The sequence below is a fragment of the Scyliorhinus canicula genome, chromosome 1, assembly GCF_902713615.1.
Source record: "Scyliorhinus canicula chromosome 1, sScyCan1.1, whole genome shotgun sequence".
Classification (NCBI taxonomy): Eukaryota; Metazoa; Chordata; class Chondrichthyes; order Carcharhiniformes; family Scyliorhinidae; genus Scyliorhinus; species Scyliorhinus canicula.
This window is the reverse complement of record NC_052146.1, coordinates 72,210,397-72,236,111: the sequence shown is the minus strand read 5'-3', so window position 1 is coordinate 72,236,111 and position 25,715 is coordinate 72,210,397. Positions and strand designations below refer to the sequence as shown.

General features: G+C 46.8%; 1 protein-coding gene across 1 annotated transcript in view; it reads left to right on the top strand.

Annotated features, from left to right (window-relative positions):
* Positions 1-25,715, top strand: part of mapk1 (mitogen-activated protein kinase 1) — a 292,687-nt gene that overhangs the window by 255,918 nt on the left and 11,054 nt on the right. The window contains exons 4-6 of the mRNA XM_038793174.1: positions 7,386-7,502; positions 22,904-23,018; positions 24,801-24,932. Of these exons, the coding sequence (XP_038649102.1) occupies positions 7,386-7,502; positions 22,904-23,018; positions 24,801-24,932 (364 nt within the window). The remainder of the gene's footprint in view (positions 1-7,385; positions 7,503-22,903; positions 23,019-24,800; positions 24,933-25,715) is intronic.

Here is a 25,715-nt window from a genome sequence, read left to right as displayed (position 1 = left end):
AGCACTGCAGCCATCAGCAAAAATCTCCACTTCTGACCTTTTGATGGCTGGAAGGTCATTGATGAAGCAGCTAAAGATGTTTGGGCCTTGGACACTGCCCTGAGGAACTCTTGCAGTGATGTCCTGGGACTGAGGTGATTAACCTCCAATCACCACAACCATCTTCCTTTATGCCAGGTATGACTCCAACCAGCAGACCGTTTCCCCCTGATTCCAATTGACTCCAGCTTTGCTTGGGCTCCCTGATGCCATTCCCAGTCAAATGCTGCCTTGATGTCGAGGCATCATTCTCACCTCACCTCTGGAATTCAGATCTTTTTGTCCATTTTGGAATCAAGGCTATAATGAGGACAAGAGCCGAGTGATCCTGGCGGAACCCAAACTGCGTTACTGAGCAGATTATTGCTAAAGGCTATTGCTGATGTGGTGTTGAACCACGTCGTCGATGTCTGTCCTTGTTGACAGTAGGCTCCCAAGTTATGGAAATGGGACAATCGTGCCTAAGGCCTCATCATGGTTCTTGATAACCCGGGGTGGGGGGGGTGCAGGGTGCAGTACTGTGACAATGGCCTGGAGCTCGACTTCCTAGTGAGCACAGGCGCTAGCATTGTCTGTGTACTGTAGTTCAATTACAGAGGGTGGGATGACCTTGGATCTGGCCTACAGAGGTTGAGCAGATTCCCCTTTGTTTTGTCATTTTGCTCCACTCCATCAGGTAGCTTGCTGAGAGTGAGATGGCGCATTGCAGCAGGGAAGATCAAGAAGAGCAACAGTACAATGACACAACTTTGCTTGACCCCCGTCCAAACGTGAATTGTGTCTGTGGTGGATCGTCAGAACGCATGTCATTGTGGAGCAAGCAGAAGATGATTAGGTTTTGGAGGCAACCAAAACTGAGAAGGACACTATTATTCCGCTCTGGCCTTTGTGACATCAAAGAAGGTCATGTACATATGTTGGTGCTGTTCCCTGCATTTCTCTTGTCATGTGGTGAAGATCATGTCTGTTGTGCCCCTTAGGCGCAGAATACGCATTAAGACTCTTGGAATTGCTCTTCAGCCATAGGGAGAAGCCGAGTTAGGAAGACTCTTGCATAACCTTCCCTATAGACGACAGCAGGGAAATTCCTCTGTAGTTACTGTAGTCTGACTTGTTACCTTTCTTCAATATGATCATGATTTCTGCGTCTGATATCTCCTGGCATGTCCTCCCTCCAGATAAGGAAAATGTGACCATGTATTCATGCCAGTAGTGCTTCTCTACCTCTCATTTGTATCGCAGCAACAACTCCTCCTCCCCTGTCAGCAGAGCAATCTTCTCTCTCTCTCTCCCCCCCCCATTAACAACACAACAATTCCAACCCCCTTAGCAAACTTATCATCTGCTCCCCCCACATAGCGCCAAACATCCTACCCACTATTGTTTCTACCCCCCCTCCTCTGCTCGGACATGCATATTCAAAAAACATAGTTACAACCTAACCCAAAGAAAAGAAAAAGAAGATCCATCCACTCTTCCCCCGCCAGCAGCTGGTTAACTTACAAAACTGAGCAATAGCCCAAGAATCAATATTACAACCATTTCACATACAGTTCAAAAGCGAGAATAACTTTAACAAAATCGATAAAGCTTTACCCGTACCAAGAGTTTAGTGTCCTCAGTCACTTGCCAGCCCTTTACTTTTAATAATGTCCATTGCCTCGTCCGGCGACTCGAAATAGAGTTCCTGATCTTTAAAAGTGACCAATAAACAAGCTGGATACAGCAGCCCAAACTTCACATTCCTCTTGAAAAGGGTCGATTTTACTCTGAAACCCGCTCTTTTGGCCAGATTTGCACCCAGGTCCTGGTAGATGCGCAGCTCGCTGTTCTCCCACTTGCAGCTCCGTGTCTGCTTGGCCCACTGCAAAATTTGTTCCTTATCCAGGAACTGGTGCATTCACACCACCATTGCCCTTGGCAGCTCGTTCACACATGGTCTCCTCGCAAGCATTCTGTGCTCTCTATCCACTTCCAAGTGTCAAGCAAATACCCCATCACCCATTAATTTCTCAAGCATATTCACCACATAGGCCCTTGCGTCCGTTCCCTCGCAGCCCTCGGAGGTCAGCGATCCTCAAGTTCTGTCGACAGGACCTGTTCTCCAGGTCCTCCATCTTCTCTTGCAGCCTTTTCTGCTGATCCCTCAACATCCCCACCTGTAACTCCAGCGCAGTTAGGTGTTCCTCGTGCTCGCCCACCTTCTCCTCAACCTTCTGGATTTCTCAACCTTGGGCTTTCAGACTCTGCTCCACGCTGTCGATCCATGCCTTGATAAGGTCTAGATCTTCCTCCTTTTGGTTGGTGCAACCCTCCTGAATAAATTTCACCAGCTGCTCTGTTGACCACTGGACCACTGAGCCAATACCCTGCACCTCCACCATGTTTTCTGTGCTGTGGATTTTACACATGCCTTCTCTGCTTGATTTTTCTTTCTTGTACGACCACTTCTGGTCCACGTCTCCATATACTGGTGTGGGATTCCTCCCCTCTGTCACATCCACTCCCAATTTTTCAAATAAAATTCGAAATAAGTCGGGGAAAAAGTACAAAAGGTCTGTCGCAAGCGGGAGCTACCAAATGTGCGACGTCCGCTGCCTCTCTTGTTGATGAGTACTTCTCCATTCCAGGCCAGCAGTGGGGTGGATCCTAGGGTGCCTGGGCCGTGGCTGGTCTTGACTGCTCAAGAAACCTTGTGTATCATGGTTGTTGGCTAACTCCTGAATCTCCTGAGGTTTCTCCACCCACCAAGATGCCTGTACGTGTGTTATTTTAACGTGAAGTGACTGTTGCTACTCGACCAAGGCCGTACTCCGTGAATCCCATGTGGTGGCTGGTGTGTGAAGGTCTAAGATGACTAGAAACCAGGCTTTGCTGTATGAGCCTAGGATATGTAAGCGCATACTCCTACTGTTTTCCCCCTCCCTCTCCTTTCCATAAGAACACTCTCTTGGGATTCATAATGTGCATGGTAGGCTCATGAATGGCACCGGCCTGTATGCTATTTGGTATAGGGCAGCCTGAAAGCTGCTCCACGCTGGGTTCATCACCAACCTCCCATGCCACTGACTTCTTCCTCTTTCTTCCCCCCCCCCCCCCCAAATAATCAGGCAAGCTTGTAATGTAGCTAATTTACGAGCAGTGACTTCAATTCATATACAGGAATCCTTTCTTTGCAAACAAAAGGAATATGTTCGAGCCTTGTGTGTTTTTTTGAATTGCATGAGAGTTTGGGTAGCCTTTAGTTCCCCATTTCTCTCTGGCAATGGCTCGACTAAAGTCATCTTGCCAACTAACCACCCTTTTGTGATCAGCATAAATAGTTGTGATCATTTGAAAATTGTTCTGGTGAGCACAAGACGAAAAGCTTTGGCAACATACCTATCTTCTCAGCAATAGAAAGCAACTGTTTATATAGTAGCCAAACTTGTATTTCACTTGTGTAACCTGACAAAATTGGCACCAAACCAAATGAAGTATGAGCACAGGTGACCGAAAAGCTAGGAGAGACTCTTTCTTGCAAGGTTTAAGTTTGAAAGGTGAGAAGGGGCAGGGAATGTTTCTGGAGTGAATTCCAAAGCTGAGAACCGAGGGAACTGAGGGCACGGCTAATGGTGGTGGGAAGAGGGAGACGAGTAATGCACACAAGGCAAGAGTTCTCTATGGGCTGCAGACTGGGGGAGATTACTAAGATAGGAGGAGGTGAGGTCTAAGAGATTTGTGTGTGGAAAATAATTTTTCGAAGAATCACTTAGTGCAGAAAGAGGCCATTTGGCCTATTGAGTCTGCACTGACCCTCTAAAGAGCACCTTACCCAGATCCATTCCCCCACCCCAATCCCGTAACCCCACTAACAGGCAGTTTAACATGGTCAATCCACCTAATCTGCACATCTTTGGACTGTGGGAGGAAACAGAGCATCCGGAGGAAACCCACACAGGCGTGGGGGGGGGGGGGGGGGGGGGGGGGGGAGGGGGGGGGGGGGGGGGGGGGTTGCAAACTCCACAGTCACCCAAGGCTGCAATTGAACGCAGGTCCTTGGCGTTGTAAGGCAGCTGTGCAAACCACTGTCACCCATTTTGAAAGGTGGAGGATAGGCAACCGGGGTAGCAGAATTGGAACAGAGTAGATCTGGAGGTAACAAAGGTCATAGATGGCAGAGCTGAAACAGAGCACAAATGGGCAATGTTACAGATATGGGAGTAGGAAACCTGTGATGGGGAACCTTCAAGTTCGGAAGCTCAGTTTTAGGGTTCCAATAGGTTACTGAGGTCGCAAACAGTCTTGTCCAGCCTTAGATATTTGCCGGTGAGATGTTGGAATTTTAGATAAAGGTATTAGTAGTCCTTGTATGTGGCCTGTGTACTAGAATCACGTATTTAGCGACATCTTTTTACTGGCTGCCGTGGCTCCACAAGCTGTTTGTCATTTAAGTTTAGAAAAGGTGGGTCTACCATCATACCTGATGGTGGATAGTGTGGACCTTTTTCAACAATAGTAGCTGTTAAGGTCTGCCACTAAAGCTGCAACTTCAAGAACACCTCATAGAACTCCCCTTCAGCGTTTTCTTTTGGTTTTCTTAAAAAGTGGTTAATGAAATGAAATGAAAATTGCTTATTGTCACGAGTAGGCTTCAATGAAGTTACTGTGAAAAGCCCCTAGTCGCCACATTCCGGCGCCTGTCCGGGGAGGCTGGTACGGGAATCGAACCATGCTGCTGGCCTGCCTGGTCTGCTTTAAAAGCCAGCGATTTAGCCGAGTGAGCTAAACCAGCCCCTGTGAGCTAAACCATCCCCTGGTTTATGAAAAGGCTTGTTTGTTTTTGACGTGCACTCATCCAAATCCTACTGCAGCAGTGATGTTAAAACATTTTCTGTGATTTTTCTTCCTTGTGTCTTTGTGATTTCTAAACATGCCTTTGTTTTCTGTGACTGTTGGAGTAGCTTGTTCTGTTACATTTTGCATTTATTACGGGGGGGGGGGGGGGGGGGGAGGGACAGATTAGCGAACAGACTTCACTTATTGCAGCATCCGTTTGATGCCAATTTCACGCTGGTATTGATGCAAATCCAGTGCTAAATTTGTAATACAGCAACACTGATATGCAAATCCCCACCTTTACGTGACTGCCTCCCAGACTTTTGCAAATATCTGATGCCATTTTCACATGGTGTTGGCTCCAGTGGTCATCTGATTGCCAGCATAGTGCACATAAACTGTGTCACAATATCACTATTGACAGAGGAATCAGCCTGTTAATAAGCTTGGTCAGTTCAATTCTTCTTGTGCTTTGTAAGTTGTGTGAAAATGAGAGCCTGGTGCTTTGTGACTGGGTCTGAATTTGGCTCCGGAACCAAGGTAAAGCAGCATAAGCACACAGTAGCTGCTTCCTCTGGCTGCAAAACAGCAAAACTGAAAATGCATATTGATGCTGTGAAAATGTAAATTAATTAGGAGGTGCGATCTGTTTCTCTGATGCATAGTGACAAATTTTCAGAGGACAAATTTTCAACGAGACTCAATCTCAACACAAGATTAATACAAATCTACTTTTATTCTTTGATAGTTGTAACCCACTGAAAATAAATTGGGATTATTTTTGACAATGCTGATGCACTAGGCCAGAATTCTGGCCGGTTGTGATGTTGCAATTGTACAGGTGTCGGTGAGACCACACCTGGAGTATTGTGTCCAGGTTTAGTCTCCTAATTTGAAGATGGATGTGGCGGCATTGGAGGCAGTTCAGAGGAAATTCGCCAGATTGATTCCAGAGTTGAAAGGGTTGACGTATGAGGAGAGATTAAACAGTTTGGTTTGAACTCACTGGAGTTTAGAAGGATGAGAGTGGATCTGATTGAGATGTATAAAATACTAAATAGGATTGATAAAGTAAACGTAGACCAAATAATAATCCTTATTACTGTCACAAGTAAGCTTACATTAACACTGCAATGAAGTTACTGTACAAATCCTCCAGCTGCCACTCCGGCACCTGTTCGGGTACACTGAGGGAGAATTCAGAATGTCCAATTCACCTGACGAGCAATCTTTCGCGACTTGTGGAAGGAAACCTGAGCACCCGGACAAAACCCACACAGACACAGGGAGAACATGCAGACTCTGCGCAGATAGTGACCCAAGTGGAAATCGAACTTGGAATCCTGGCACTGTGAAGCAACAGTGTTAACCACTGTGCTACCGTGCCATCCAAAATGTTTCCCCTTGTGGGGCAACTAGAACGAGAGATCACAGATATAGGTTGAGAGGTGGTAAATTTAGAACTGAGATGAAGAGGAACTACTTCTCTCAGAGGGTGATGAATATGTGGATCTCGCTGCCTCATAGTGCGGTGGAATCTGAGTCATTAAATGGTTTCAAGAAAGAGATGGATATATTTTTGATTTTAAAAAACTGGTTAAAGGGATATGGGGAACAGATAGGGAAATGGATTTGAGACCAGGAAGAGATCCGCCATGGTCTGACTGAATGGCAGAGCAGGCTCGAAGGGATGAGTTTCCTACTTCTGCTCCTAATTCTTATTCAACTAATGCTGACCTGGATTAAATAATCAGTATTTCTGCTGCAGTCAGTAATAGTTGTGGCCAGGTTTAGGATGTTAAATTTTGCTTTTTTGTCTGTTGTTCAACGTTGCCAGGTGCAACAGCCAATTCAGTGCTGACCCCAGGGTGACCGTTTAGTTCAATTTTCAATGTATTTGGACATCTTCACCTCCACTGACTGTCAGTCTGGGATTAATTTCCCACTTGGTGATCAAACTCTGATATCAGCTAACAGACTGGAAACCTATCTCTGCTTCCTGGGTTTCATGGCTCCATCTTGCCACATTCTATCAAGCAATTGCAATGTTGAAAAATCATGTTTTTATTTTGTTGAAGGACCAGACAGCACTGCCCTGCATCATGCCAGTCTGCTTATGGCCACCCAGTCAAATCTCTTATTTTAATGTGAGGTAGGATTGTGTGTTTTGTGCAAGTCCCTTGAACTACATCTCCATTGTTTTAAATCTGAGAAGTGGGAAGCTTTGTCTTGGATTTCCTCCAGCAAATAAGACCGGTTACCATTGAAAGGAATGTGGATGGGATGCATTACCAAAAGAGTGGTTGGGAGTTTTGGGATGCTCTGTGGGTTGATCCTAAAGCTTTAACTTGCATTTTCGGCAGTAACCACAGTACCAATTTATGTAGAAGGTCAGTGGCTCAGGTGTGGCTATGAGTCTTCCTTCAATTACATTATAGGGCATCTTTTCTTCAGAAATTGGAATCATTCAATGTATAAGTAGGAAATATTGTAAATGAAAATAAAACTTTGATTTTCCTCCCTTACAGATCTGTGACTTTGGACTGGCACGTGTGGCTGACCCTGACCATGATCATACTGGGTTCCTGACAGAATATGTTGCCACCCGTTGGTACCGAGCACCTGAGATTATGCTGAACTCCAAGGTGAGCTTTTGGACTGTTTTATTTTTAACGTTGAACCAGAGTTAGCCCACTACTTGAGGCTCTGAATACAAAACAAATCTTGTAATATCCTGAAAGCGTGGTCCCTCCCTCTGTCCAGCAGTCCCTAAAGGTGGCTTTACTGTCCTTTTGCAACAGCATGACAGCTTCAACCTATTCCTTAATGGATTGGACTTCAAAAGAAAACAAGTGACATTGTGAATTGATAACTTTTGTTCCAATTATTCAGATTAAAATATTAAGTCCACCCCCTGATGCCAAGCCTGGGGAGCAGTATTGAAAATTATAGTACAGAGAACTATTATTGTTAATGGTCAGCCACATATTTTGATTTGGAAAGTTGACTTGCCTCTGACTAGGTTTGCTTTCCTTACTGCCACGTACTCGTCTGCTTATTGGAAGGTACTCCGTTTGTAATTTGGTGACATTTGTCTTGTACTTTTTTAAAAATAAACATTTTTTTGAGGTATTTTTAGTTTTACAACAACGACAAAATAAACAATATACATAAGTCTATAAACATAGTGCAAAAAAGAGCCTGCTTCCTCCCTTACAGGTCCCACCTTTATTAACGCCCTACTCTAAACTAAACAACCCCTCCCCTCTTCCCCCCCCTTCTGCTGACGATTAATTTTCTGTAAAGAAGTTGATGAACGGTTGCCACCTCCGGGTGAACCTTTGCAGTGACCGTCTCAAGGTGAACTTGATTTTCTCCAAGCAGAGAAAGCTAGCCATGCCAGTAAGCCAGGTCTCCGACTTCGGGGGCTTTGAGTCACTCCAAGCTAATAATATCCGTCTCCGTGCTACCAGGGAAGCAAAGGCTGGAATGTCTGCCTCTTTCTCCTTCTGGATTCCCGGATCGTCCGACATCTGAAAATCGCCACCTCCTGACTCGTGCCACCTTTGTTTTTAACACCGTGGACATGGTGTCTGCAAACCCCTGCCAGAATCCCCTAAGCTTTGGGCATGCCCAGAACATATGGACATGGTTCGCTGGCCCTCCCGCACACTTTGCACACCTGTCTTCTACACCAAAGAACCTGCTCATCTGGGCCACTGCATGTGAGCCCAGTGAACAACCTTGAACTGTATGAGGCTGAGCCTGGCGCACGTTGTGGACGCATTGACTCTACTCAACGCATCCGCCCAGAGACCATCCTCTATCTCTCCTCCTAACTCCTCTTCCCATTTGCGCTTCAGCTCCTCAGTCTGCATGTCCTCTGATCCCATGAACTCCTTAAAGGTGTCGGAGACCTTCCTTTCTCCCACCCACACTCTGAAAACTACCCTATCCTGTATCCCCCTTGGTGGTAGGAGCCGGAAGGTTGAGACCTGTCTAAGTAGGAAGTCCCGCACCGGCAGGTACCTACATTTGTTTCCCCTCGCCAGTCCAAATTTCTCCTCCAGCTCCCTCAAGCGAGGAAAGTTCCCTTCTATAAACATATCCCCCATCATCTCAATTCCTGCCCTCTGCCATCTCCGACCCCCCCCCCCCCCCCCCCCCCCCCCCGGTCGTCCATCCTTCCCGGGGCAAACCGGTGGTTATTGCATATTGGGGACCAGACCGATGCTCCTACATGCTTCCTCCATGGCCCCCAGAGTACCATGCCTGCGGGAACGGCAGAGGCGCCGTTATCAACGCCCCAGGCTGGTGCCCTTACATGCAGCCGCCTCCATACGCTCCCATGCCGACCCTCTCCCCACCACCCACTTCCTGATCATGGCTATATTTGCCGCCCAATAATAGTTAGAGGTCTGGCAGCGCCAGCCCGCCCCCTCCCTGGCTCCGCTCAATAATCCCCTTTTTTATTCCCGGGGTCTTGCCCGCCCGTGATAACTTTGTTAAGCCGTTTAAAAAAGGTCTGCGGAATAAAGATGGGGGAGACACTGGAACACAAACATGAATCCTGGAAGGACCATCACTGTCTGAACCCTCCCAGCTAGTGACAACGGGAGCGCGTCCCACCTCTGAAAATTGTCCTTCATTTGGTCCACCAGACGGGTCAGATTAAGTTTGTGTAACCGTTCCCATTCCCGCGTCCTGCCCCTTGAGGCTCTCAGCACAATTGCCAGTGGCTCTATAGCTAGCGCGAACAACAATGGGGAGAGGGGGTATACCTGTCTCGTCCCCCGGTGCAGTCTAACGTAGTCCGATGCTGTCCTATTTCTCCGTATGCTTGCCACAGGTGCCTGAAACAGCAACCTGACCCAGCCAATAAAGCCCAGTCCAAATCCGAACCGTCCCAGTACCTCCCACAGATATTCCCATTCTACTCGATTAAAAGCTTTTGCTGCGTCTATTGCGACCACTACCTCCATCTCCCTACCTTCTGGGGGCATCATGATCGCATTTAGCAACCTTCTTACATTGGATACCAACTGCCTTCCCTTAATGAACCCCGTTTTGGTCCTCCCCAATCACGTCGGGGACACAGTCTTCAATCCTAGAGGACAAAGGTTTGACCAGCAATTTGGCGTCCACATTCAATAGGGATATTGGTCTGCAGGACCCACAGCGCTCCGGATCCTAATCCCACTTCAGAATCAGTCAGATCGTGGCCTGTGACATCGTCGGAGGAAGCACCCCTCTCCCTTGCCTCATTGAATATCCTCATCAACAGCAGCCCCAATATCCCAGCGAACTTTTCATAGAACTCCGCTGGGTACTCATCCGGCCCCGGGTCCTTACCCGACTGCATGGCCTTCAGACCCTCCACTATCTCTTCAATCCCAATCGGGGCCACCAGCCCATCTACCAGCTTCCTGTCCACCTTCGGGAAATTCAGCCCCCCTAGGAAGTGCCTCATCTCCTCCGGCCCCGGTGGGGGTTCTGACTACAGCCGACTGTAAAAATCCTTAAATGCCTTATTCATCCCTGTTGAGTCTCCCACCAGGTTCCCGTCTCCATCCTTTACTTTCCCTATCTCCCTGGCTACCTCCCTCTTTCTAAGCTGCTGTGCAAGCATTCTGCTGGCCTTCTCCCCATCCTCCTAAATCGTCCCCCCCGCCTTTCTCAGCTGCTCCACCGCCCTCCCTGTGGTTAACTAGCCGGACTCGCCTGTAGCCTCCGCCGTTCCCTTAAAAGCCCTGCCTCTGGGGTCTCCGCATACCTCCTGTCAACCTGTATTATCTCCTTTACCAGTCGGTCTGTCTCTGTCCTGTCTATTTTCTCCCTGTGGGCCCGTATCGAGATCAGCTCCCCACTAACAACGCCTTCAATGCCTCCCAGACCACCGCTGCCGAAATTTCCCCCGTGTCATTGACCTCCAGGTAATTCTGAATACATTTCCTCAACCGCCTGCACACTACCTCGTCCACTAAAAGCCCCACATCTAACCTCCAGTGCGGGCGCTGATTACTGTCTTTACCAATCTGCAGGTCAACCCAGTGCGGTGCATGGTCTGAGATCGTGAACGCCGAGTACCCCGCGTCCCTGTCGGTAGAGCCCTGCTGAGGCGCCCCCCCCCCCCCCCCCCCCCCCCTCCCCCCCCCCCCCCCCCCCCCCCCCCCACCCCACCATTGCTGGCACCCTGCCCCATTTTTGAGTTTGACCGGTCTAAACCAGGGTCAGTAACTATTGAAGTCCCCTCCCATAACCAGCTTATGCGAATCCAGGTCCAGTACCTTCCCCAGCATCCTCTTTTCAGCTCCACATCGTCCCAGTTTGGCGCAGATACATTTACTAGTACCACCTGCACCACCTCCAATTTCCCTTCAGTAATGTACCAGTCTCTCCCATCTGAAACTATTCTTCCCGTCTCAAATTCCACTCGCTTGTTGATCAGGATCGCGACCCCTCTGGTCTTTGAGTCCAGCCCCTAGTGGAAAACCTGTCCGACCCAACCTTTCCTTAACCTAATCTGGTCAGCTACTCTAAGGTGCGTCTCCTGCAACATTACCACGACCGCCTTCAGTCCTCTCAAGTGCGCGAGCATGCGTGCCCTCTTGACTGACCCATTGAGCCCTCTTACATTCCAGGTAATCAGTCTAGTTGGGGGGCTCATCGCACCCCCACCTTCGCCAATCAACCATCCCCTCTCTCGGGCCAGTCGTCAGCCCGCACCTCACGCCACCACTGACCTGCCCCCAGGCAGCCTTTGCCCCCGACCCCCTCTCTGTCCCTCAGCAAAAGTCCCTCCCTCGTCAGCAGAATATTTAAACACACCCCCCCCCCCCAGTATCCACAAAATAAATCACCCCTTTTGATAAGCCTAGCATCTGATCGCCCCACACTACGCTTCCGTGAGCTAGCCCGCCTGGCTAGCTTGGTGGCCCTCACTCCTGGTGCCAGTCATCCCCACCCCCCGCTCATACATCCACATTCAAATGGAAAAAAATTCCCAACACAATTGTTTGACAGAGGTATAAAAATAACACAAGTTGAACTCGAACAAAAAAAAAATCAAGCAAAAGATCCAGCATCTGAACAAACACACCTCCATCCCCCAACAGTGCAGATGCAAACTTTACCTCACTCAGCTTTGCAGCTGGCCCCAGATCCATACAACAGGCATTACAAATAACGTTGGAAAAGGAAGAAACAAGAAACTTTTTTTTGAAAAACATAAACACTACAGCAAAATGCAAAGTTCTCAGGCCGACACCAGTCCTTTCCTTTTCGTGAAGTCCAGAACTTCCTCAGGCGACTCGAAATAGAAATGTTGTTCCTCGTATGTGACCCAGAGGCGGGCTGGGTGCAACAGCCCAAACTTCACCTTTTCCTCAAAGAGTCGACCTGAACTGGTTAAATCCCGCTCTTTTCCTGGCCACCTCCGTACTCGGGTCTTGATAAATCCGCAGGATACTGTTGTCCCATTTGCAGCTCGTTGTCTGCTTGGCCCACTGTAAAACGCGCTCCTTATCCAGATATCTGTGGAATCTCACCACCATTGCCCTCCCGGGAGGGGGGGGGGGGGGGGGTCTCCCATTCACGGCTTCCTCGCAAGAGCTCCGTGAGCTCTGTCCACATCCAGGTCGGGGGATTGCCCCACCCCCTCCCAGCAGCTTCTCGAACATGGCCGCTATATATGCCCCAGCATCCGCCCCTTTGGATCCCTCCGGGAGCCCAATGATCCTCGAGCTCTGCCGGCGGGACCTCTAGGTCCTCCACCTTCTCCAGGAGCCTTTTATGCTGATCTCTTAGCATCCCCACCTCCAACTCCACTGCTGTTTGATGTTCCTCCTGGTTAGCCAGCGCCTTCTCTACTTTCTGGATTGCCTTTTCTTGGGCATCCAGTCTAGGTTCCAGCCGCGAAATTGCCTCTTTAATCGGGTCCAAGCAGTCCTGCTTCTGCTTGGCAAAGCCCTCCTGCATAACTTGCATCAACTGCTCCGTTGACCGCTGGATCGACAAGCCAGAGGTTCGGTCCTCCGCCATGCTTCCTCCCTTTGCAGCTTCAGCCCAATCCTTCTGTCCTGTTTCTGCCTTTACGAACGCTTCTAGTCCCCCTCTCCATGCACCGATGTGGGACTTCAGTTCCAAATTGGCTCTGTCATCAATTTTTCAAATCAAGTCCAGTAGAAAATCGGGGCATGTCCAAAAGACCGACCTGAGCGGGAGCCACCAATGTGCGACTTACTCCTTCATAGCCGCCACCGGAAGTCTTGTCTTGTACTTTTAAGATGTTACTCTAAAATTTATTTTTAAAAAACATTTCAAATGACACTCCGCATGTAAACTGCGTTGGCTTAAGTGAGTGCTTTTTCTCATGGTCTTGTTAAAGTGCATTAAGTTTCATCCAATGGGATGAATTGAGAAATTTAATTGTTCATATAGCTGTATTTTTTTGAACACACAGGAAACATTATGACCAAAAGTCAGACACCATCTGGATCTTAGCTTAGATCCCAAATTGGGAAGGGGGAAAATATGCCAGTTAAGCAAATTGTTTTGATAAATGCCATGATGTCCCATGGATGATGCATTTTTTTTTTATAAATTGAGTACCCAATTCATTTTATCCAATTAAGGAACAATTTAGCATGGCCAGTCCACCTACCCTGCACATATTTTGGGTTGTGGGGGCAAAACCTACCCAAACTGTGGGAGAATGTGCAAACTCCACACGGACAGTGACCCAGGGTCAGGATTGAACCTGGGACCTCGGTGTCATGAGGCAGGAGCGCTAACCACTGCGCCACCGTTCTGCCTCCCATATATGATGCATTTTAGCAGCTGCTAATAACAGTGGTTGTGAATCTGGAATGTCAGTAGAGGCGTATACCTGAGACTAGGGGTTGATGGGATATTTGAGCAGAGGAGCTATTCTAAGTTTCTACTATGCAGATATTGAATTGTTCAGCTGTGTCCAACTTGAACTGGGCTACAATGCTGGTGTTCATTCATGAGCCTGGTCATCAAATGAGACTTGACTTAGGGCAGTAAAATGTAAATGTCACCACACTCCCCAGAGGACCATAGGCTGCTCTCCCCTTTTGAGAGCTGACTCATGGTGGGTAATTTAACTTGACAGTCACACGCACCTCAGGTGAGGGGTAAGACTGAGACTGCAGGGCTCAACTGTTACCCTAGTTCATATCGGTTTTGATGCGAACATTGAAGATATGCTGTTGACTCCATTCTCTTTCCTTTTATTTTCTTCATTTTTCCAATTAAGGGGCAATTTAGCATAGCCAATCCACCTACCCTGCACATCTTTGGGTTGTGGGGGTGAAACCCACGCAAACGTGGGGAGAATGTGCAAACTGCGTGTGGACAGTGACCCAGAACCGGGGTCAAACCTGGGACCTCGGTGCCGTGAGGCAGCTGTGCTACCCACTGTGCCACCGTGCTGCCCAATTCTCTTTCCTTTGACTGTCTTGGGGAAGAACTGTTGAGTGGTGATGTTGGTGAATCCAGATTATAAAAGTAATTTGATGCTGTAATGTGGGTCTTTAGTATGAAAGGGCTCTTTTAGTTGCTGTATTGTACAAGGGATAGAAATTTTTGGAATTTCGCACCAGGTCCACGTGCTGTCCAGTGTTGGGTAGGGCCTATACCTTAATTTATTTGATATTGTGTATATTTTTAAGAGCCTCTTTGCCCTTAAAATCTGCTAAAAATAGCGGCATGTGGCGCAGTTCATTAGCACTGGGACTGCGGCGCTGAGGACCTGGGTTCGAATCTCGGCCCTGGGTCACTGTCTGTGTGGAGTTTGCACATTCTCCCTGTGTCTGCGTGGGCTTCACCCCCACAACCCAAAAATTTGCAGGTTAGGTGGATTGGCCACTGAGTTGCCCCTTAATTGGAAAAAAATATAATTGGGTACTCTAAATTTATTTAAAAAAAAATAAAAACATCTACTAAATCATTTTTAAAATTAGGCCTTGCATTCAAATCAGTTACTGGGTTTCACATCACAATAAATAACTGATAACGACCCTCCTCTAACGACTCTTCGTTGTCCAGATAGTTTTAATAATGACCTTTATTGTCACAAGTAGTCTTATATTAACATTGCAATTAAGTTATTGTGAAATGCCCCGAGTCACCATATTCCAGTGCCTTTTCGGGCACACAGTTGGAGAATTCAGAAAGTACAAATTACATGACAGCACGTCTTTAGGACTTGTGGGTGGAAACCGGAGTGCCTGGAGGAAACCCACGCAGACACGGGGAGAACGTGCAGACTCTGCACAGACAGTGACCCAAGCCGGGAATCGAACCTGGGACCCTGGAGCTGTGAAGCAACAGTGCTACCCACTGCTACCATGCAGTTGGATCTGGAGTCAGTGAAGGCAGTGGAGCTATAACCTCTTGAGGACAGTGGCTGGCTGGTACCAAGCAGAGGGCAGAATCCTCTTGGCAAAGGGTCTTGTGCTCCTTTCAAACACATGAGGAAGGCAATGCACTCGTGCTTCCCTTTTTCATAGTCAAGTATGGTCAGTACAAACTATTCTTATCAAGATAGCAGCGCAAATGGGGTTGGCACCACTCGTGTCAACACCTTGTTCAGTACGGATGTCTCTGAACTAGAAATCCAACAGCGATGTCATTCCCTGTTGCTCTAATTGGAAAGTTTGGAAAATTACAGTTGCCTGTCCCACTCAGCATGGTGCTTAGACGATAATAAATGCAAGACAATAATAAATTGCTGCGAGAAATACAACTTTACCTGACAGTTAACTGCAATATCAGAACATGAAGATTATTACATTTTACAGAAGCTATAGCACCATATTAAATATTTGATATGTGTAGATTCTCCAATTGTCCCAAGCTGATGCTCTGATTTCTTTTAACCCTGATTTGAAGAAATGTTTGCGCTGATTCCTTGGAACTCCCACCTCCAGCCTGGATGTCTGGTTCTTACACTTGTGAAAGTAATGTCATGTTCATTGATGCTAAATTTGCTGCAATGAGTGTTTCTCAGTAGAATCCTGTTTAACATTATGTAGCTTTAAAGGGGAAGATGTCAGGTGCTGGAATTAACCTGCCCTGTGAGCCCTGTAATAGATGGGACTAAAGCTGAAAGCAATTTGACAATAACAGATGAGTTAAAGACATTGATATGAGGTATTTCTCAGTAACAGCCGTCCAACTGTGTGACTTCCCTATGGGTGTAATAATTCTATTGTAATTTATAAACTTCTACAGTCCCATTGTTCATCTTGTAGTTTTGAGTAATGTCTGGTTGCACAGAATACAAAGTCTCCAGTTTTAAAATGCTTATTTGTACCTTCAGAGAATCAACTGTCAGTGAAAACCCAACCTAATCATTTATATGCCTCGTTGGTTGCTGAGAATTACTGTAATTAATTCTGAATACTGAGGGCATTTTTGTTTTGTTACTAATGAACTCGCTGTCTGTTTCTTCACTGCTTGTGAAAATCTGCACAGCCTAGAGGGTGCCTGGCCTGTTCCTACTGCAGGACACAATGTTCTGCTATGGGTCGTGCCTAACCCCCTCGGAACACATCTTATGAGATAATGATTGCTGTCAGCGAGTATGGCTGATGAAAAACAGGCTAGATGCTAGGTTTAATCATTTATAAATATCAAATAAAATGACATGCTGGCAATACAGGGCTTTTCTTAGTTACTGACAGACGTGTAAAGGAGGGTAGATAGCGCTTTGGCTATTGCCTTGACAACTGACCTCTGCTTAAACTACTTTGACTTTTTTTCTTCCTGCATTCCATTTTTTTATTTGTTACATGTCTTCAAGTATGAAAAGTGTACAACAGGTTAAGCTTTTTGCTTGATGTCGGATTGACGGGCTGCAGTTTGCGGAGAACAGGTCAATAAGTGTCAATCGTGCACTTGTTCTAAATTAGCAAAGCTCAGTCTGAAATTAGCTCAGTGAGCTTGATTTCACTCTGGTATATTCATGTATAATTGTGACAGCATTCCTCTGAATGAGAGTTGATTAGAGAATTAGTGTGTTGAATTTCCTGTCAGTAAGCTGCATTCTTAGAACATAGTTATGGTCTCTGCATATAGGCCATTGATGATCTACCAGCTGTTTGAATTGTGAATTAAGAGTCACATATATCATATTTTGATTTGCATTTTAGTGTTTGTATTTTCTATCAAAACTTTTTTTTTAATTTAGAGTACCCAATTCAACGCACCCATGGCGAGTGTACAGACCAACAATACCAACTCCCAATACTTCCAGCTGCACAGGGGCACCAGACAAGGATGCCCACTGTCCCCGCTGCTGTTCGCACTAGCAATTGAACCGCTAGCAATCGCGCTCAGGGCAGCAAAAAATTGGAGGGGGATCCGAAGGGGAGGTAGAGAGCACAGAGTCTCACTCTATGCGGATGATCTGCTCCTCTATATCTCGGACCCACAAAGCAGCATGGACGGAATCATCGCGCTCCTGAAAGAGTTTGGAGCCTTCTCGGGCTACAAACTCAACATGAGCAAAAGTGAGATCTTCCCAGTACACCCGCAAGGGGGGGGGGGGGGGGCAGCACTAAAGGGGCTGCCGTTCAATCAAGCCCGACATAAATTCCGCTACCTGGGGATCCAAATAGCCCATGACTGGAAAGGGATCCACAAATGGAACCTCACCAGCCTGCAAAGATGGAACACACTCCCGCTCTCCCTCGCGGGGAGAGTTCAGACGATCAAAATGAACGTACTGCCCAGGTTCCTCTTCCTGTTTAGATCCATTCCGATCTACATCCCCAAGGCCTTTTTCAAAGCGCTGGACAAACTCATCATGGCGTTCGTATGGGGGGGTAAAAATGCTAGGATCCCAAAGAAGGTCTTACAAAAAACAAAAACCAGGGGAGGGCTAGCCCTCCCGAATCTACAATTCTACCACTGGGCAGCAACAGCCGAGCGAGTAAGGGGATGGATCCAGGAGCCAGAGGCTGAGTGGGTGCGTGCGGAGGAGGCCTCCTGCATGGGAACCTCCCTCCGGGCCCTCGCCACGGCAGCACTCCCATCCCCACCCAAAAAACACTCCAGCAGCCCAGTGGTGACAGCCACCCTCCAATCCTGGAACCAACTGCGGCAGCAACTTGGCCTGACCAAAATGTCGAACAGGGCTCCCATCTGCAACAACCATAGGTTCACACCAGCACTGACTGACGCCACCTTCAAAAGGTGGAGGCAGGACGGGGGGACACTGACAGTCAGGGACCTATACACGGACGACAGGATCGCAACACTGGACGAACTGACAGAGAAGTTTCAGCTAGCTGGGGGGAACGAGCTACGGTACCTGCAGCTCAAAAACTTCCTACGAAAGGAGACAAGGACGTACCCACAACCGCCACGACAGACACTACTGGAAGACCTACTGGACGCAAGTATCCTAGAGAAAGGGAACTGTAGTGACATGTATGACCGACTGGTAGATAGGGACGACACCGTACTGGACGCAACAAGAAGGAAATGGGAGGACGACCTGGGGATGGAGATAGGGTGGGGACTCTGGAGCGAAGCACTGCATAGGGTCAACTCCACCTCCACGTGCGCAAGGCTCAGCCTGACGCAACTAAAAGTGGTACATAGAGCCCACTTAACAAGAACCCGTATGAGTAGGTTCTTCCCGGAGGTGGAAGACAGATGTGAACGGTGCCAAAGAGGCCCGGCCAACCACGCCCACATGTTCTGGTCTTGCCCCAGACTCGTGGAGTACTGGACAGCCTTCTTCGAGGTTATGTCCAAAGTGGTGGGAGTGAGGGTGGAGCCATGCCCGATAGTGGCGGTCTTCGGGGTTTCAGAACAGCCAGATCTATTCCTGGGGAGGAGGGCGGACGCCCTTGCCTTTGCCTCCCTGATCGCCCGCCGTAGAATCCTGTTTGGCTGGCGGTCAGCAGCACCGCCCAGAGCTGCGGACTGGCTGTCCGACCTCTCGGAATCTCTCCAAATGGAGAAAATCAAATTTGCCATCCGAGGGTCGGACGACGGCTTCCACAGAACGTGGGAGCCATTCATGCAACTGTTCCGGGACCTATTTGTGGCCAATGTACAAGAGGAAGAATAGTCGGGGGAAGGTAGCGGGAGGGGCTACAGGTTCGGTACGGGGGTTCGATGGCTAGCTAAGGCCCAAAACCAAACTAAATAAACATGTTGGGGGGGGGGGGGCGGGCGCAGTTACTACTACGAAGATGCTTACCTGTAAATATGTATGTTAATTTTTGCGTGTTTGTTTGTTGTTTTTTTTTTGTTCTTTTTCTCTCCTAACAATTTGTAATTTGTTCAATATAAAATATGAAAACTGAATAAAAACATTTATTAAAAAAAAGAGTACCCAATTAATTTTTTCCAATCAAGGGACAATTTAGAGTGTCCAATCCACCTAGCTTGCACATTATTGGGTTGTGGGCGACACCCACGCAAACACGGGGAGAATGTGTAAACTCCACGCAGACAATGACCCAGAGCCGGGATCGAACCTGGGACCTCGGCGCCGTGAGGCCGCAGTGCTGCGCCACCGTGCTGCCCCTTCTATCAAAACTTCAAGGAAGTTTTAGTTTACTTATTTACAAATTGAATCTGCCTGAAATTTTAGGGAAATTCAGTATTTTTGATCTGTTTTCAAATCTGCTCTTTCCGGGTTTACTAACCCTGACATATACAAATTATTTATAATGCTATGCTGGAGATGGTGCAATGAGAAACTCTAATTAACTCAGTGCATAGCAGAAATAGTGCATAGCAGAAGTGCCCATCAATATATCTCGACTTGAAAATGGCAATTAGTGGTTAAGATCTGGAATGCACTGCTTAAAAGTCCGAATACAGGAGGGAGATAGAGAACCTAGTGGAGTGGTGCAGTGACAACAATCTCCCCCCTCAATGCCAGCAAAACTAAAGAGCTGGTCATTGACTTCAGAAAGCAAAGTACTGTACACACCCCTGTCGGCATCAACGGGGCCGAGGTGGAGATGGTTAGCAGTTTCAAACTCCTAGGGGTGCAGACCTTCAAAAATCAGTCCTAGTCCACCCACGTTGATGCTACCACCAAGAAAGCACAACAGCGCCTGTACTTCCTCAGGAAACTAAGGAAATTCGGTACGTCCACATTAACTTTTACCAACTTTTACAGATGCACCATAGAAAGCATCCTATCTGGCTGCATCACAACCTGGTATGGGAACTACTCGGCCCAGGACCGCAAGACGCGTCTTGAGAGTCGTGAATACCGCCCAGTCCATCACACGAACCTGCCTCCCATCCATTGATTCCAGCTACACCTCCCGCTGCCGGGGGAAAGCGGGCAGCATAATCAAAGACCCCTCCCACCTGGCTTACTCACTCTTCCAACTTCTTCCATCCGGCAGGAGATACAGAAGTCTGAGAACACGCACGAACAGACTCAAAAACAGCTTCCTCCCCACTGTTACCAGACTCCTAAATGACCCTCTTATGGACTGACCTCATTAACACTACACCCTGTATGCTTCACCCAATGCTGGTGCTTATGTATTTACACTGTATACCTTGTATTTTCTTTTATGTATTTTCTTTTATTGCCTTTTCTTCCCATGTACTTAATGATCTGTTGATCTGCTCACAGAAAAATACTTTTCACTGTACCTCGGTACACGTGACCATAAACAAATCCAATCCAATCCAAAGTGTGGTGGTGGCGGATTCAACCGAGACATTCAAGAAAGAATTGGATTGTTATATGCAGAGTCATGGAGAGACAAGAGAGTGGCACTGGGTGGATTGCACATTCATTTTTTAAAAAAATATTTTAATTTTTTTTTTGCATTTTGTCACACATTTACACCTAATAATAAACAATAATCAGTAATGAATGTAATGTTAATCCCCATATCAATTACAACGATCCATCCTCCCACCAAATCCCAAACATTAGCCCGCATGTTAACATAAACAAATGACAAAAAAGGAATCGGGAATCACCCATAGTCACCATTAGCACACACTCCCCCTCCCCCCACCCTCCCCCCGCCCCCCTCTTCCCCCCCCCCCCCCCCCCCCCCCCCCAATGTTAGAGGTGATCCAATTCTCGAACGTGCATAATGAATAACGCCCATGAATTGTAGAACCCCTCCATCCTTCCTCTCAGTTCAAATTTGACCTTTTCAAGCGTCAAGAATTCCAGCAGGTCCCCCCCGCCACGCCAGTGCACAGGGTGGGGAGGTTGTTCTCCACCCTAACAGGATCCGCCTTTGGGCGATCAACGAGGCGAAGGCTACAACATCTGCCACTGCTCTCGTTTCCAACCCTGGCTGGTCCGACACCCCGAATATGGCCTCCCGAGGGCCCGGGTCCAGTTTCACGTGCACCACTTTAGAGATTACCCTAAAAACCTCCTTTGAGTAATCCGCCAGCTTTGGACAGGCCAAAACATATGAACGTGGTTTGCAGGGCCCCCCCGCAACGTTCACATACATCTTCCACCCCCTCAAAGAGCTGGCTCATCCTCGCCCTTGCGATTGCACATTCATGACTGGCCAAATGGTCTTCCCCTGTGCTATAACAGTTGTAATTCTGTGGTTTCTGAAATAATAAATTGCAGATTGATAAATCTATCCTGTAAAACAAAAGGTCAAAAACTGATCAATTTTGAAACTCGGCAAGTGAATTGGTGAGGCACAGTGGTTGGCGCTGCTGCCTCACAGCACCTGGGACCCAGGTTCAATTCCAACTTTGGGTAACTGTGTATGGAGTTTGTATGTTCTCACTGTGTCTGCATGGGTTTTCTCCAGGTTCTCTGGTTTCCTCCCACAGTCCAAAGATGTGCAGGTTAGGTGGATTGGCCATGCTAAATTGCTCCTTAAGGTGGAGTTGCAGGAATAAGGTGGGGGATTGGCCTAGAAGGGAGGTCTTTCAAAGGGTTGGTGCAGATTTGATGGGTCCGATGGCCTCCTCCACTTGGGAGTCTATGGTTCTTTTTAAAAATGAATTTAGGGTACCCAATTATTTTTTTCCCAATTAAGGGGCAGTTTAGCGTGGCCAATTCCCCTAACCTGCACATCTTTGGGTTGTGGGGGTGACATCCACTCAGATACTGGGAGAATGTGCAAACTCCACCCAGACAGTGACCCGGAATCGAACCTGGATCCTCAGTGCCATAGGCAGTAGTGCTAACCACTGCACCACCATGCTGCCCCAAGATTATATGATTCTATGAAACAGTACTGGTAAGCTTGTGGTTTTCTGTGTACTATTATGCTCGTGATGCAGTGTGCCAATAACTAGATGATTACTTTCTAGCTCCCCTTACAAAGGCTGTGTTTAGGCTGGGGTGTGATTCCATGGGCACTGGCAGCACATCCAAATGGCTGCTTTATTGAGTTTAGACCTTGGCGGGGTCTTTAGTACAACTGAATTCAACTATATCCTCGGTCTTCATGCATTCACATTTTCTGGCAGGGCAGAGAACACGGGATCTTTTTTTTTCGGGTGTGAGGGGGGGAGAGGAGAGGAGAATTTGGTCCTATCCCTTCGTAATCCAGAGGCACTATTGCCAGTTTCAGAAGCCTGCCACTGCCCCAGGTGAAAGGACTAAACCACAGATTGAGAATTGAAAGCCCAGCCACCTTGATCTAATAGCTTGTTAAAGATCAAAGTTTATAGAGTCCAAGGAACAAGTTGCTCACTTTTGTATTTGCTCATGCTCAAAAACTGACGTGCTTTGTAAATTTATCGCAGTTCTGTAGTTTCATACAATCAGTTAACTGTCCGAATTCGGGTTCTGGACACGTGGCATTTAACACTGCATTGTATAGTCTTGTGGTTGCCATTGTCAGGTTGGTTTATACATCATTGGACTTGGAGCAGCAAGGATGAAATTATTGCAATCGCAAAGTCTAAAAAAGATACAGGTGTTCAGGAGTTATTGCAAAACTACTTGAAGTCTTATGTTCTGACTCATCTGTCTATAATTTAGTTTCAACATGCAAGTCTGAGATCGTACACCGCAGTTCTGTTTTTCTTGCAGGGTTATACCAAGTCCATTGATATTTGGTCAGTAGGCTGTATCCTGGCTGAAATGCTCTCCTGTAGACCCACCTTCCCAGGGAAACACTATTTGGATCAGCTCAACCATATCCTTGGTAAGAAATACAGTACCTTTTTCACTTCCTGTTTAAAGGATATGGCTTTTATTTGTGAGAGGAGATTGTTTTGAAGCAAAATAGTTCCCACATTAATTTACTTGTAACTGCAGATCCCAATGGTCTTTGAAGAAAGTACACAGAGCATTTTTTTTTTTCTGGTAGTTTTTTCCTTGCCATGAAATCAGTTAAGTTGTTGGTGGAAGAAGGATTAAAAGTGACATCATTTCCAGTATTTTTTCTCCCCAAATTGCCTTCCTTCACGTGTCAGTGTTCACGAGCCGTTAGATCTGAGCTGTAAATAGAGAGAGGGAAGTAGTGCATATGCAGTATAGGCCAGCTCTTGACAGTCCCCTCTTGATTTCGACACATTTTCAGCACAAGTTGCTCGACAGTGATTAGGACTGGAAGCCCTGACTGAATAATTTCACAGCCATTTGTCCCTTTTTTTTTGAGAAGTGTTTTCAAGTCGGTAATTTCTGTTGCATATCTTTAGAAGTCTTAGTGCAGAGGGGGGCCATTCGGCCCATCAAGTCTGCACAAACTCTCCAAAAGAGCACTCAACCCAGGCCCACTCTCCTGCCCTATCTCCGTAATCCCGCAGCCATTGATCATGGCCAGTCGACCTAACCACATCTTTTGATTGAGAGAGGAAGCTGGAGCACCCGGAGGAAACCCATGCAGACACTGGGAGAATGTGCAAACTCCACATAGACGGTTTCCCAAGGCCTGAATCGAATCCGGGTCCCTGGTGCTGAGACAGCATTGCTAACCACTGACACCATGCTGCCATGTGCTGATCATAATCACAATAGTTTTAATGATGGCTTCTGTGGTGAGGAAAACTCATTTTAACCATATATAAGCAAATAATGTATTAAAGAGAGAATATATATTAATGGTTCCTCATAGCTCTCCAAGATTCTAGGTTTTAATAATCTGGTGTATAGACTATTTGATATGCTAAATGACTTCAAATAGTGCATTTTGTCCAATTCTGCGCATTATTTTTTCAGACAGATGTTAAAAGCCTTGGATTTACAAGAATGTTGTCAAAGATGAGTGACTTCCAGTTATACAGAGACTAAAGGAGCTGGGATTGATCTAGACTGTTAGTGGAAATTTAATAGAGTCATAAAATCATGATAGGGATTTGGAGAATAAATAAGGAGAAACTGTTTCCACTAGCCGGGGGGGGGGGGGGGGGGGGGGGGTGTGTCAGTAAGTGGAGCATAACAGATTTAGGCAAAAGGGGGTGAGGAGAATTTTTTTTTTTTTTTTTTGCAGATAAGCACATCCTGAAAAGGTGATGTAAACTGGTTCAGTAGTAGCTTTCAAAATTGAATTAAATAATAATTGAAAGGGAAACATTTTCAACACAGAGGAAAGAGTAGGAGAGTGGGGCTAATTGGTTAGCTCTTTCAAAAAGCCAAATAGGCAAAATGAGTCAAGTTGACCACCACCTGTGCTGCAAGATTCTATGATTTTGGAGGATATCACAGCTGTTATTCTTGCCCTAGCACTGTACTTTGCTTAAGAGGTTTCCCATAGTCCTAGCACTCCGAGGCTAGTTTCAATGCCCATACTATTGCTCCAACTGAAATCAGCTAATTTAATGCAGACTAGTGATTGAATTTGTCTGCATGGTTCATAGTCACAACATTCCCTGGTATATTTACAGGGTAAACTGTCAGTGACCCTTTTGAATTCTTGGTTGGAGCTCTGTCAATTTTTTAACGCAGCAAAGAATTTGCAGAGTAAACCCACTGTTGTTTTCTTTAGGTATTCTTGGCTCACCCTCTCCAGAGGATCTGAACTGTATAATCAATGTCAAAGCCAGAAACTACCTGCAATCTCTGCCTCACAAGAACAAAGTTCCTTGGAACAGACTGTTCCCCAAGGCTGATGGGAAAGGTAAGAATTAACATAAAGGGCCCATTCAAGAATGTGCCTTTAGATTTGCATGCATTACTTCACTAGAGTGAGACTTTAACGGGATCTAAAAGCTGAAGCGCTGAGAACACGTCAGGCTCCTGTTTTCCATCTAAACCTGTAAATAACCCTTTGGCGAAATACTGTTAATGATTGTGTACTACTGGTTTTGTCTCTGGACATGGGAAGGTCACATTGAGGATATTGCAAGAACCAGGAGTTCTGTAATTTGCCTTATTGATGACTTTGATTGGGCTCACTTGCAATTCATGTAATATTCATGCAATCCAAAAAGTGCAGAGGCGTGTAGCAAGCACTTCTTGGGCAGCAGAGCTTTGGAATGATGGACAGGGATGAATATCCAATTCCACTTGGGCTACTTTTGGTCCTTATCCATGAATAGAGTATTCACTATTCCCATATTGTATAACTCACTATTGCAATACTGTGTCATTCTCTCTCCCTGACCATGCAAATTGAGACCCGCTGATTCAGCTGAAATTAAATTGAATGCACTGGAGGTTAAAACCTATGACCTTCCTTGCTCCATCCTGATCAGTTGACCCATCAACAGTGTAGAATCCCCTTTCTCTTTCTGAAATCGTTAAATAACCTTTGTTTGGCTCCTTGTTCCGCACTGTAACCAATCACTGTTTGTCGATGTACCATTTGTCAATGTTCTGTCGATTATTCTTTTTTTGGGCTACTATGTACGTACTGTGTACATTTCCTCAACTGCAGAAAAATACTTTTCACTGTACTTTG